This window comes from Pseudoliparis swirei, chromosome 18 (assembly GCF_029220125.1).
Source record: "Pseudoliparis swirei isolate HS2019 ecotype Mariana Trench chromosome 18, NWPU_hadal_v1, whole genome shotgun sequence".
Classification (NCBI taxonomy): Eukaryota; Metazoa; Chordata; class Actinopteri; order Perciformes; family Liparidae; genus Pseudoliparis; species Pseudoliparis swirei.
In genome coordinates, this window is record NC_079405.1 from 14,148,865 (window position 1) to 14,162,710 (window position 13,846).

At 41.0% G+C, this 13,846-nt stretch overlaps 2 protein-coding genes across 3 annotated transcripts; one reads left to right on the plus strand and one right to left on the minus strand.

Moving 5' to 3' along the window:
- Positions 1-671: 671 nt before the first annotated feature.
- On the minus strand, positions 672-2,865 carry ppil1 (peptidylprolyl isomerase (cyclophilin)-like 1). Its single transcript, XM_056437449.1, has 4 exons — positions 2,686-2,865; positions 2,300-2,454; positions 1,174-1,242; positions 672-959 (listed from the first exon to the last, which is right to left on the minus strand). The coding sequence occupies exons 1-4, from the start codon at positions 2,739-2,741 to the stop codon at positions 739-741; spliced, it is 501 nt and encodes a 166-aa protein (XP_056293424.1). The 5' UTR covers positions 2,742-2,865; the 3' UTR covers positions 672-738.
- Positions 2,866-3,368: 503 nt separating this feature from the next.
- On the plus strand, positions 3,369-12,798 carry eno1b (enolase 1b, (alpha)). Of its 2 annotated transcripts, XM_056437687.1 has the most exons (12): positions 3,369-3,474; positions 7,526-7,654; positions 7,776-7,871; positions 8,398-8,456; positions 8,584-8,653; positions 9,417-9,550; positions 9,671-9,893; positions 10,971-11,168; positions 11,381-11,582; positions 11,682-11,790; positions 12,053-12,111; positions 12,495-12,798. In XM_056437687.1, the coding sequence occupies exons 2-12, from the start codon at positions 7,570-7,572 to the stop codon at positions 12,562-12,564; spliced, it is 1,305 nt and encodes a 434-aa protein (XP_056293662.1). In that variant the 5' UTR covers positions 3,369-3,474; positions 7,526-7,569; the 3' UTR covers positions 12,565-12,798. The 2 variants fall into 2 exon arrangements, with proteins under 2 accessions (XP_056293662.1, XP_056293663.1); XM_056437688.1 differs by lacking the exon at positions 3,369-3,474 and having other exon boundaries at positions 7,449-7,654.
- The last annotated feature ends 1,048 nt before the right edge of the window (positions 12,799-13,846 follow it).

A 13,846-nucleotide genomic window follows, 5' to 3' on the forward strand; every position in this document is an offset into this window, starting at 1 on the left:
CTCACAAGAACTCAAATAAATGCCCCGTCGGATATTAAAACACATTTGGGGGGACTTGATGACAGGAGTAACTTTTATTCTTAAATATGGATGAATAAAAAAAATGTGTCTCCAGCAAAAAGGGCACTTTTCTCATCCAGGGCAAAGGGGCTGGTGCTTGAGCACCACTAGGGGTCTATCTGTGCACGTGCCTGATTAAAGTTATATACAAACTTTCTGGGGCAATATTGCAATTATTTCAGGTGTTTTATTGCTCGTCTACCGCTGGGGGACACTAGCGTCGGGTGAAGTTTGGGAGCATCGCTCGGTGATCGAAAATGTGTTGTGGTGCGGTGTGAACCATTAGGAAATGACCATTAGTGCTGTTCTGTCTTACTATTCTTTTTCAGTGTTTACAAACCAAATGTTTTGGTATAATTTTTAACAGCAGCCATCAGCATTAAGTACAATAACCAATTATTTTGTCTAAATTAAGCAGCTTAAAGATAAGCAGCAAATAACCATCAATTTTGGACATTTTGCTTGAAATCTTAAACAAATGAATTGCTCTTTACTGGACATTGATATGCGTGTTGTTGGTTCCTCGACGTTTCAGTTGGTGCAAATGAAAATCATTAAATGATCATTTCCCTACTAGGCTTGCCTCATACAGTTATGACATGACATTTAAACATTTAGCAAACATTTATTGAATACAAAAAAATATCATTGAAAAAAACAAAAACAAACGTTATTTGTTTATATGGGTACATTAGTTTTGATGATTTTTATATCATCGGCTGGCCGATCTTGGCCGTTGGTTTCTACCATCCCGATTCGGTTCAGCACTCCCATTCCCTCTTTTACTCTTCCAAAAATAGTGTGCATTCCATCTAACCACTGAGTGGGTCCAAGAGTGAAGAAGAACTGGCTTCCGTTTGTGTCTGGTCCTGCATTGGCCATCGCCAAAATACCAGCACCTAATAGACACACAATAAATTAAAGAAATTACAATTGTGTGACTTTTTGCTGTTAAAGTCTCATGTATCAATACAATAAAGTGGTCCATTTAATCAGATTTCAGATCAAGAATTTCTTGAGGACAAATTTTGCATCATCACTTGCTACATCGACTTCAATAAATGTATTCATTATTATTTGCTTGGATATGCCTTGCAAACCATTTGTGATTACCTGTGAATTTCAGTTCTGGGTTCAGCTCATCTTCAAACTGTTTACCAAAGATGGAGGCACCCCCGCGACCTGTCAGAAGAGCACATATCAGTAAAACCCTGATTTATTATCAGGTGAGGTAATGCATCGAGAAAATATTCAAGTATGAACAATTAACTGAGTTTAAATTTGTACATTTCAGTCTTCACTTTGCCAACGAGATAAAGTTTGGACTATTAATGGATTTTAAGGGTGATAGCTTTAAAAGGTAAAGTGAAATGTGATTTATACATTGACAAACATATGAATTAACACAAGTTACTACATGTGGTGTAATATATTTAACATTAGAATGAACTGCTCATAAATAAGACGCGTGGTCTTATGATCATCACTACACAGAGTCCACTGATAACTGCTCTGGTTGGATGCATCTGTTGAGTTATTAAAAAATTCCAAACATAAATAACCATCCTTTAAACTCATGATTGAAGCATACATTAAAACAAGGCCCACAAAATGATTGAGACAAGTCAATAGATACCACAATATATTAATGACACAAGTAAGAAACATGGCTGCATGCCTTCGCTTCCATTCAGCCACAAGAGCAACAGTCGGTGTCCCACCACAGTCTGGCTTACAGTTCTCAAGCCAAAGATCTTAGACAGGACATGTGGAGTTCTTTCAACCTTGTAACAATTAATTTCTTTAAGTTTTACTTTAAAATGGGAAAGGACCTTCTCAAAACGGTTGCTATAAAGTTGGAGCCACACTAACATGAACAAATATTGTGTGATATGATTTACCAGTAGCGCTTCATTCTATGGGGTCCATTATTTCCTTGTATGAACCATGTTATCTTGTACAAATTAAAGTGAAAATAGAGACCATGTTTTTGAGTTTAGTTTATGAACAGTAATTGATTTCTAGAGAAACTTCATTGGGAGAAGTGCTTCATTTCATAAATAAAAAAATTAAACGGCATTCTTTATAACTTCAAAACAAAAGACATTCTCCATATAGTGTACGTTTACCTGTGAATTTCACAATAATAATCGAATACTTTGACCAATGACCCGAGTGTCAGTTTGTTCATGGCCCAAACCTTGAACAACTTGGATAATAGTGCATGTGACTAACCCACCTGTTCCTGTAGGGTCTCCTCCCTGCACCATGAAGTCTTTGATTATTCGGTGAAACTTTGTGTTGACGTAGTAGTCTCTTCTGCACAGCTCTGCGAAGTTCTTGCAGGTGTTCGGTGCTTGTCTCCAGTACAGCTCCAACACAATTGTTCCCATCCTGCAACGCATGGTCAGCATTAGGTTAGTTAGCTAGTTAACTATGTTTTCCAACAGCACAGGCAGCACCTTGGCAGGGTGTTGCATATTACCCAATTACATTTTTAGTATCACAAAAGTTAACCTAGCATGCCCAACGATTAACTAACGTCACCAAATGGCCAGCGTTACTGGGAGCTAGCTAGCTTAGCTGAGTTAACGCTGGCATTCAGCGGTGTTAATGAGAACTTACGTTGTGTCCATGACCACTGTTTGCGGCTGCCACGTGTCTGCGGGTATCTCTGACATTATCACTTCAAACAGTACCCTTCAATCGACTTTAAACAGACTTGTTTGAATAAAAAATTACTTGATTTATTAGCCCAGCGCAATCTCTCAATTCATTTCAGGGGGGAGTTTCTTCTTCGATGGTTGCCGCTCGTTCCTACGGATGTGAGCGGAAGGAAGTGGGCAACAGTTGACCGCCCTCTAGCGGACGAAAGACGACACGGTAGTTGTTATCTTTGACGTTGCACACGCCATTCAATACAATTGCAATACTATTAATGTATATTCATCATTGTACCTGTTTTACCATCATTTAATTGGTCCAGTAGTTTTAATACAAATAAGTGTCCATGCTCTGTCGTTCGCAGCCCCCACTGTCTTATATGTTTACTTTATTACATTGGCCTCCATTCACCATGTTTTTGTGACATTTGTGTCTACATAAGCAACGTTAGTTAGTTCCCCTATTTCTTAACACATCTCCTTTATTTTGGATTGAGTGTAGACCTGTCAATGTTGTTGTGTTATCCGATAATGTTAGCAATCTATCTAACCTAAAAAATACATCCGTCGTGGAGTGAACTCCGGGGGCAGCAACACGCCGGAACAGGACCAAGCGCGCCCGAAATGTATCAGGCGAAGAAGACGTTCTTCTTCTTGGACTGACATTGCTTGTCCTCTTGTTACATCGCTTGGATCGCCGTTTCCTTCGACCTTTCGACGGAGTTGTCCCAGTTTGTCTACCGACCACAAGGTAGAGTCACCTATTTGCGTTGTCTGCACATTTGTTGTCAATGCTTTTTAATTGTGTTGGTTCTCCTGAAGTGCGCAGTGTGTTAATAGGCACTTGTTCGTTTTTATGTTCAACGATTAAACTAAATCAGTAAACTATGACGTCGGCTAATGTTTGCCGAAACCAAATTAATCAGTAGTCGGATACGTTGTGTTTGGGTTAACAGTGTGACAAGTTCATACTCTGCGTGAGGGTTTAGTGGTCCGACACGACGTGTTAATGTTCCGCAAAAATGACTCTTTAGCCAATCCGTACATTGTCAGAATGGAGCTCATGTTACACTTGTCATTTTACCTTCCCCTATAACGTATACGAAACAGATTAGCAAACATCGATAATATCATACACTAACAACATTTGCTTTCGGAAATAGTTCACGTTATATGTTGTAATGCAATCTTTTCCGATTTCATAGCCGACTTTAGACTTAAACGGGACTTGCAAAACTATGAAGTGTTCAGGGCTGATTGCCCTTCGGCTGAAGTCCATCTTGACATATGTAGCTAACTGTTGATAGGCCGAGCATAAGGTAGGCGGAATGAGCAAATATTCTCATTACCTTCGCATTGAAAATGCCGGAAGGTTATGTTTTGATCGCCGTGTATTTATTTATTTATTTGTAAGTAAGTAAGTAAAAGTTTATTTATATAGCGCCCTTCGCAGTACGAATACACAGAGTGCTTTACAATAAAAACAGTAAAAACAGTACAACATCATCAATATCATCATGTTAAGCATAGCAGCAAGGTGCAGAATCCAGTGCTACATTACAAATTGCGGGTGTATTACCTCCAGTACACAAGACTTTTGAGCAGTCACAAACGCAGTAGAAGAAACCAACAAACAATAAATTAAACATAGAGAGCAGAAAACCGATAACACACAGAAACCTAACCCAGAAATGCCTGTTTGTAGAGATGTGTTTTTAGCTGATTTCTGAAGCTATTTTCGGACTGAGCTGCTCTCAACACCTGCGGAAGTGTGTTCCACAGGCGTGGGGCCACTGCAGCAAAGGACCGATCGCCTTTTGTTTTAATCGTGTGCGCGGCACTGCCAGGAGCCCCTGGTCAGCTGACCGTAAGGACCGGCTGGGGGTGTGCTGTATGATGAGGTCATGTATATAACTGGGGGCGAGGCCGTGTATGGACTTAAAGGTAAAGAGAAGTACTTTGTACTGGATCCTGTACTGGATTGGTAACCAGTGTAGGGCAGCCAGTATAGGGGTAATGTGACACGATTTCTTTGACCTGGTGAGTAATCTGGCAGCTGCATTTTGAACCAGTTGGAGGTGGTTTATGGATGCCTGGTTTAGACAGGTGAACAGTGAGTTGCAATAATCCAGTCTGGAGGATACAAAGGCATGTATAGCCATTTCCATCTCAGAGTGGGCGATGATGGAACGCAATTTCGCGATGTTTCGCAGGTGGAAAAAGCAATTGCGACTCAGAGTCATGACGTGTTTATCCAGCAGCATTGCCTGGTCAAAATGAATACCGAGGTTTTTAATGGTTGGGTGGACATTATTTTTGAGAGGGCCCAGATGTTCTAGTACCCTGGCTGTGGTGCCATCGGAGGCGATGACCAACACCTCGGTCTTGGTTGCATTTAACTGCAGGAGGTTGTTAGCCATCCAACCCCCGATGGCGGCTAAACACTCCATCAGGATGCTGAGGGACTGCATTTGCTCCGGTTTAAAAGAGCAAAGCAGCTGGATGTCGTCAGCATAAAGGTGGTATGTGATGCCAGAGAATGTTCTGATCAGCTGACCCAATGGGATCAGGTATAGGGCAAAGAGTAACGGGGCCAGCACCGAGCCTTGTGGTACCCCGCAGTGCAGAGGGGCGGAGTCGGATTTATATGGACCAGCTGACACTGAGAAATGTCTCTCACTGAGGTAAGAGGCAAACCATTTTAGTGCTAGACCTGACACCCCAACCCAGTTCTTTAGCCTATCTAGGAGAATACTATGGTCGACTGTGTCAAAAGCTGCACTCAGGTCTAGCAGGACCAGAACAGAACTTTTGCCACAGTCGGAGGCCATCATGATGTCATTAGATACTCCAAGAAGGGCAGACTCGGTGGAGTGTTTCTTACGGAAACCGGATTGAAACTTGTCACCAATGTTGTGTGTGGCCAGGTAGAGGTTAAGTTGGTTAGCTACAACTTTCTCCAGTACCTTTGAAATAAAAGGTAGCTTAGATATGGGCCTGTAGTTTAGGGGAGAGGAGGGGTCCAGGTTGGGCTTTTTGAGGAGAGGTTGGACAGCCGCCTGCTTAAAATAAGAAGGCACCACACCCGTGACCAGAGACATGTTTATAATTTTGACCAGACTGGGGGCAACAGAAGAGATAGCTTCTTTTAGCAGGGAGGTGGGCAGGATGTCTAGGGGACTAGAGGAGGTCTTCATGGCATTTACTACCTCCAACACCTCCTCCAGCTCAACAGGTGAGAAGTTGCTCATTGATGGTACGGAAACTGGACTGGGGACCGGGGGGCAGGGGGAGGGGTGATGTTGGCTCTAATATCTGCAATCTTGTTTACAAAAAACAACAGGAAGGTGTTACATTCCTTGTCTGAAGACACAGGAATCGATGGAAGAGGGCGAGCCACGATTTTGCTGATGGTGTTAAATAACACTTTGGGGTTGTTTTTGCTGGAGATAATGAGGTTTTTAAAGTAAGCAGCCCTAGTAGTTTCCACCAGAGTGTTAAAATCAGCTGTGAGATCTTTATAGAAGAGTCAATGGACTTCTAGGTTAGCAGCTCTCCACCGTCTCTCAGCTCTGCGCCGTTGTAGCCTGAGCGCATAGATTTCCTCATTCATCCAGGGAGATGGATTAGTTGGACGGACAGAGCGAGTGACAAGGGGAGCTACACTATCCAGAATGGCTGCGCAGTGGGCGTTAAACAAGCTCACTGCGCAGTCCACGTCATCACTGCGCCATCAAAACATTGCTGGGGAAACTAGTTCTGAAATTCACTACAGCTTTGTTATTTATAATGCGAGATATTTTCACACGTTTTTCTGGCACAAAATCATTGTCGAAAGATAAACTGAACATTACAGACATGTGGTCAGATAACAGCATATCTTCAATGCATACATTGTGAATATTTAGCCCGAGAGTGAAGACAAGGTCCAGTGTATTACCTTTCTCGTGGGTCGGACAAGACACATGTTGGATGAAGTTGAAAGAGTCCGCAAGGTTAATGAAGTCCACAGCGAATGTATCCGCGCTCTTGTTAACGTGGATGTTAAAGTCCCCGAGCATGAGGATCCTATCGTAGCGGATAATGGACGCCAGAAAGTCACCAAAGTCAGCCAGGAAGGATCTGTTTTTGCCGGGGGGACGATAGACAAGGACGCAGAGGAAAGGATTTTTGCGACCAACTTTGTTGATGAGGATTTCAAACGAGGAGTAGGCTTTATAGTTCACCGTCCGAGAGTGAAAACTGCTCCGGTAGATGGTAGCCAGACCTCCGCCTGAGCCGGACGCTCTCGGAGCGCAGGAGTAGGAGCAGTCTTGTGGGCAGAGTTCATTCAGCGAGGTGAAATCGTCTGACTTCTGCCAGCTTTCTGTGATGTGGAGGAAGTCCAGATGCCTTGTAACAAAGAGTGAGATATTGTTGTGGATATTATGGTCTGGAATGGCAGAGGGTCTTTGCTCTGGTATACATTATGTTGCAATCAAAGTATCATCAGACTCCATGCCAGAACTTAAATGTGTATACATTTTACTGCAGCAAGACGGGTTAGTTGTAGTGGCCATCTTGAACTAGACAGCTGCAACAATTTCTATGTCCTTGCTGTCATGTGATTAATCAGATGAGAAGGTCTAATCCAATTAGGATGGTAGCATGCTGGATAGCACTCTTAAGCTTGCAGTTAGGTCAGGATATTTTTGTGAGTAAGCCACAAGGACGAAAGAGACTGAAAGAGGTGTGCCAGGAGTGACAGAAAAATAGACGTTGAGATAGCATTGAGATTGAATTGGCATTCTTTTTTTTTTCAGATCGTAAAAAGTTCATCTTGTTTGTCTCATCAAGTTCCTGCACCATGTCCATTGTCAAAATCCACGCCCGAGAGATCTTTGATTCTCGTGGCAACCCCACCGTAGAGGTTGACCTTCACACTGACAAAGGTAAGCAACACTATGAATAGTTGTATTGACTCATGTGTCTGATTCCTCCATATTTATGACATCTTATTTCGTGATTGTCACTTCACCTCTCGTATGTCCTTTCTGTGCTCTCATTTCACAGGCTTGTTTAGGGCAGCTGTACCCAGTGGAGCGTCTACTGGAATCTATGAAGCCTTGGAGCTCAGGGACAATGACAAGTCTCGCTTCCTTGGAAAAGGTGTGTGCCATTTTAGTGTTTCCTTCTTAATAAGATCAAATTAGTTTAATGAGAGGTGTGGTTTTGATATTTACTAACAAAATAAAGACGACCTTTATTGTTCTTGCAGTTCATAGCAAATGTAATTTCAAGGAAAAATACTATATTTTACACATTTGTCATTTTCTATATCTTTCTGTGTTGTCTCTTTCTCTTTGCCAGATGTGAAAGGGTTATTGAGTTTTTATTGCCTGTGCCTCTCAATTTAAAAGCTCTCGTCAATTTGATGGGAGAAAAGTTATTGACATGATCATTTACACAACATAAGCCTGTGGTTTGGTGGTCTGTGAAATAACTATTTATTGAATTAGATTAATTATTCTTGTTTATTTAAAATCAATTACAAAAGAAATACTTTTGCATGTGTCTCTCTGTAAATGTGAAATAAATCATGCCCATGTTTCTAAATCTATGTTTTTATTATTGGCTTTACAATATTTCCCCATAATGTTGTGAAATAACAATCACACTAATATTTCTGTTGCAGGAGTTTCACAGGCTGTAGAACACATCAATTCAACGATTGCACCTGCACTTGTTGGCAAAGTAAGAAGATCATTCTCGATCTCTTTTTGTTTTTTGTTTCCTAAATATTGTACAAACTAAGTTTTCACAGTTCATTGTTGTCGTGCTGATATGAATTGATCCCAACTTGTTATTTGTGTCTCCGCAGGGCGTATCTGTGGTCGAGCAAGAGAAAATTGACCAGATGATGATTGACCTGGACGGCACAGAGAACAAATGTAAGTGAAAATAATCACACTGTTGTGTTTTAATCTGAAACAACGATACACATTGCAATGCAGTCGTCATAACTATGGATTACAGCATATTTCTCGTAAGGGGGGGGGGATTATACATGTGCATGCGCATATATGAATGCCCCTGCCGTCCAACAATATGGTATCAACTTCAGTCCAAACGGAGAATATTAAGCATTGGTCATCGAAGAGAGAAAACAAAATTCGCCGTTATAATGTTTTTAAGCAAGACACAGGGACTTAACCTTCCTGAGGAGCTGCAGTATTTATTCATGGACGAACTGAAACTCACACAGTTGACAGCCTCACTGTTAATTTATTCCCCACTCTGATGACCAACAGCTAGTCCTCCAGCCGAAACTGATACATGAGGTATTAAAGTTGGTACAGTAACGAATGGGTGTGTATGTTTGTGTGCATCTTTAAACGTATTGTTATTAATTAGAAATTTGGTGAACTGTCAATCAAAACAGGGAAGGAAGGGTCAACAGCCAACACATTTGCTTTCATATAGCAGTGGCGGTCAACTTTTTCAAAAAACATTTTGTGACATTTTCAATTTCTTTTATTTTGTTATATTCTTAAATGTAATATGTCCTGCCCTGCTATTTTATTGTATTGTGAACAGGTTTGCTGCTGCTTCAAATGAAATGTCCCCCTGGAGATGAATAAAGTCCATATCTAATCTAAAATAGATTTAAAATGAGTGTTAATGATAGCTGATTTTTCTACTTTTCTCAAACAGCCAAATTTGGTGCGAATGCCATCCTGGGTGTTTCCCTGGCTGTTTGCAAAGCTGGTGCAGCAGAGAAAGGGGTCCCCCTGTATCGTCATATTGCTGACCTAGCAGGAAACCCAAAGGTCATCTTGCCTGTGCCGGTGAGGTTCTGTGTGCTAAATGATATGCATAAATGTCCTTTTTTTTCTTCTTCCACTTTCTTCAGTTCCCCTGCCAGTTCATTGTGAAGTCACAGCTGTTGTTTCTCTCCCCATCACCAGGCCTTCAATGTGATCAATGGTGGCTCACATGCAGGCAACAAGCTCGCCATGCAGGAGTTCATGATCCTGCCCGTTGGCGCGAGCACATTCAAAGAAGCCATGCGCATTGGAGCCGAGGTCTACCACAATCTCAAAAATGTCATCAAGAAGAAATATGGTCAGGATGCCACCAACGTGGGTGATGAAGGGGGCTTTGCTCCAAACATCCTGGAGAACAAGGAAGGTATGTGAGGAATCTCCGAATAAATTAAAGTATCTTTAAAACTGCAAAATTAACACAACTTTCAGTTTCTTTTCCCCAAAAAATGCCCAGTGTAAAGTCAAATGACTTCTATCTATTGTTGGGAACCAAATGTGCAGCCAGTAAAAAGAACACTGCACATGGTTTGACAAAAAGAAAAGCACACGGTTCTACTTACTGCGCAGCTGTAAGAGAAACCTTTTAGGATGTGTGTTGCCTGAGTGGAAACATGTGGAAACAGGTTCTTTTGTGAACCCCAACATCAATGAGCTTTAGAACCAAAAAAGTTCAATAAGTGGCTTGAACAAGACGAACCTGTCTCATGGATGGTGAGACGCCGTTTTCCGAGCTGCATTCTGCGTTTGTTTTTGTGACCAGACCCATCAGGGATTCCTCCCTGTGAAGGTCTTGTCATGTGTGGCCCCCGTCTTTAAGTCTTCAACCCTCCCGATTACAATAGTACAGCAAGTACAAGTTGTGCTATCTGAGGATTTATTTTTGAAGATATTCTCTGGAACACTTTAAGAAAGCAAGGGTGTTGTAGTTGTAGTGTGTTCTCTTGAAAGGCATTTCATTTCATATTTGGTCCACTTCATTTAAATGTTAAGTTTTAAGTGTACCTGTACTTGTAGCGCTTTTCTAGTCTTCCGACCCCTCAAAGCGCTTTAATACTACATGACATCATTCACCCATTCACACCCATTCATACACTCACGGGAGGAGCTACCTGCACATCAGGACTAACTATCATTCATACACATTCACACACAGAGCCGGGCATCGAACCGCCGATCCTCTGATTGAAGGACGACCTTGCTCATCACTAAGCCAGCAAAATAATGCAAAACACATACAAGATAAATATTGAGTAATGTAAAAACAACGCTGTTCTGACACAATCAACAGTTGAAATGTTTGATGTTTCAGTGTTGAGGGTTTTTTATTGTTCTCGTCAGTGTGGAAATCATCATCATTCATTGTTTTCGGTGGTGCTCCTTACAAGCGTAAATCATGAAAGGTAATATTCTTGCACTCATTGTTCACATTGATTGTGTTCAGCGCTGGAGTTGGTAAAGGAGGCCATCGCCAAAGCCGGATACACGGATGAGGTTGTGATCGGCATGGACGTGGCAGCGTCGGAATTCTACAGAGACGGAAAATACGACCTGGACTTCAAGTCTCCTGACGACCCGAGCCGTCACATCACTCCAGACGAGCTGGCTGATCTCTACAAGAGCTTTGTCAAGGATTATCCCGGTAACCTTCAGACTTTTTCTTATTTTACGCTTTTAGTAGGCGGTGAGCGGACACCCAATATAATAGTAAGCTGTAATTGATTAATCCGTTTGGGAATTGCCGAAATTTTTTTTTAACATCAGTTGAACGTAATCCAAAATATTCCAGTTCAAGCCATATTGATCATCTGTTTCACTATCTGATGAGGAATGGCTGCATATTTTTACTCTCAGTGGTTTCCATCGAGGATCCCTTTGACCAGGACGACTGGGCGGCCTGGAGCAACTTCACAGGAAGCACTGACCTGCAGGTTGTTGGAGACGATCTCACAGTGACCAACCCTAAGCGCATCAGCAAGGCTGTGGAGGAGAAGGCCTGCAACTGCCTGCTGCTTAAAGTAAATCAGATTGGCACAGTTACTGAGTCCATGCAAGCGTAAGTCAACACACCAGGTTCATTTTAAAAGTAGACTTAATGCCAAACAATGGCCTGTAATGTCTAGAAGTTGAAGTCTCCCATGTGTCTTCCTCACAGGTGTAAGATGGCTCAGGAGAATGGCTGGGGTGTGATGGTCAGCCATCGCTCTGGGGAAACTGAAGACACCTTCATTGCTGATTTGGTGGTCGGCTTGTGCACTGGACAGGTACAATCCGATAGTAAAACTGTTTCTTGTATGAGTGTTTTTTTGAACTAAATAATAAATTGTACATTTCTGAAAAATATAAATTGATCTTCCCTTTCCATATTCACATTTGGAAATGATTGCCACTCTATAAACTACTTTATTCAAAGTTGGAATAAGCAAAACGTGTAGTCAAATGTCAACTCTGAGACAGGATTTACAATCACATGGACAAAGTTTAATGGAGACATTGAATTTCGTGTACACATTTTGTCACTTTCAGATCAAGACGGGGGCACCCTGTCGTTCTGAACGTTTGGCCAAATACAATCAGATTCTTAGGTAAGTCTCGTTCTTATACAAGATAAGGTATTTTTATCCCATTTGTGCAATTTTAGAAAGTATTAAGTGTGATCTTGTACGTGGTGTCCTTTAATTTGTCAAAATAAATACCCCCAATGACTTTCTACTTCATGACCACTACTTACTTGTGCTGTATAACTCGAACACTACATAAACTATACTGTTTTGGTTTGTGCTTTAATCTCTGTTTGTATCATTTCTGATCTGTTAAACAGTCTTGTGTCTGTAGCTCAAATCTTTGATAGACTTTTAAATGTGCACGAGTAATGTAATTAAATACAGGGGGAAAGACTGACTAGTTGTAAAAGATGAATGTATTCATTAAAAAGATGACATAAACTTGTAACTTTTCTTTACTGTAGAATCGAAGAGGAGCTGGGAGACAAGGCTGTCTTTGCTGGAAAAAACTTCAGAAAACCATTGTCAGTGTAGATGATGATGATGCATTTACTTTACATAGAATGGATTCATGCATGCAAAACCATAACAAAAAATTTAATAATATATGAAATCAATAAGGGATAATAGAGCTACTTGTGATGTGTAATTAATAGAGATAACTCACTGTAGTCACTGAAACTGTAACACTTGATGACGTCTTCTACTGTAATCTGACATGTTTAAAAAAAAAAGTGGAATAAAATAATAGATCTCACAAAAGCTGCACTTGGATGTATTGTGATTATTGTATTGTTGTGTAATTTAATTTTGCTGTCATGGTAGGTGTTTTCTATTAAAGGTGATTGATTTTGCCAGTTTAATGAAGTAGATATATTACAAAGAAAGCGAGAGAGATCCCACTCTGCAAATGTCTCAACTGACATTATTAAAATAACAAAGTTCAGATTTAGTTTGCTCCTGTCAACAGCATACTAAATAATACTACATATTTATTAAGTCTTCAAACTTTTTGATAAATCAATGACTTGTTTATCTTGGTAAATGACTTTGTTCTTAAATCTTCATTTTCACCTTGACTCCAGCACCGGATTCTCTTTTCCATCTCTTACTCGTCTCATTATGGGAGATTTCTAAAGACACATTCAATATGTGGTTGAAGTCTTTCTGCTTTAATTCAATGGAAGACAAATTAAGCAAATAGGTCTGGAGATGATTCAAAATGTTGACTTTGCATTCATTGACCAAATCAACAATTCCTAAAAAAGAAGGAATGTACTGGCAAGCTTGCCAATACCAAAAGGCCCAGAAGACCACGGAAGATATGTTAAGTCGACGTAGCAGAATGCTTTCCTTGGTGAAGGAAAAAGTCCTTCATACCATGAAGTCAAGAGTCCTTTGTAGGAGGTAGACGAGTCTACAATCGAGATGTCTTCATGTGTCTGAATACAGAAGGTTTACAACAACGTGCAAACCACTGGTAACCCTGAAAAACAGGACGGACAGATTTTGCCAGAAGACATCTGAATAAGCCTGGTAAATTTTAGATGAAGGTTTTTTGGAAGATAAAACAAATATTAACTTGTACCAGAATGATGGGAAGGAGCGGCTCCTGACCCGAAGCAAACTACATTGTGTGGTCAACATGGTGGAGGCAGTGCTATGGCATGGGCTTGTATGGCTGCCAATGGAAATGGGTCACTGGTGTTCATTGATGTCACGGCTGATAGAAGTAGCAGGATGCATTTTGAGGTGTTTAGGGCGATACTATCTACTCGGATTCAGCAAAATGATCAGCCAAAACTGATTGGACGGC

Bases quoted from the DNA above. Each gene is read 5' to 3' on its own strand.
- ppil1 (XM_056437449.1), bottom strand. From the start codon at position 2,741: ATGTCAGAGATACCCGCAGACACGTGGCAGCCGCAAACAGTGGTCATG. The intron at 1,243-2,299 runs GTGGGTTAGTCA...CTCTTCTGACAG, and splicing joins AGGAGACCCTACAGGAACAG to GTCGCGGGGGTGCCTCCATC. The intron at 960-1,173 runs GTAATCACAAAT...TGTGTCTATTAG, and splicing joins CCCAGAACTGAAATTCACAG to GTGCTGGTATTTTGGCGATG.
- eno1b (XM_056437687.1), top strand. From the start codon at position 7,570: ATGTCCATTGTCAAAATCCACGCCCGAGAGATCTTTGATTCTCGTGGC. The intron at 7,872-8,397 runs GTGTGTGCCATT...TTTCTGTTGCAG, and splicing joins GTCTCGCTTCCTTGGAAAAG to GAGTTTCACAGGCTGTAGAA. The intron at 12,112-12,494 runs GTAAGTCTCGTT...TCTTTACTGTAG, and splicing joins AAATACAATCAGATTCTTAG to AATCGAAGAGGAGCTGGGAG.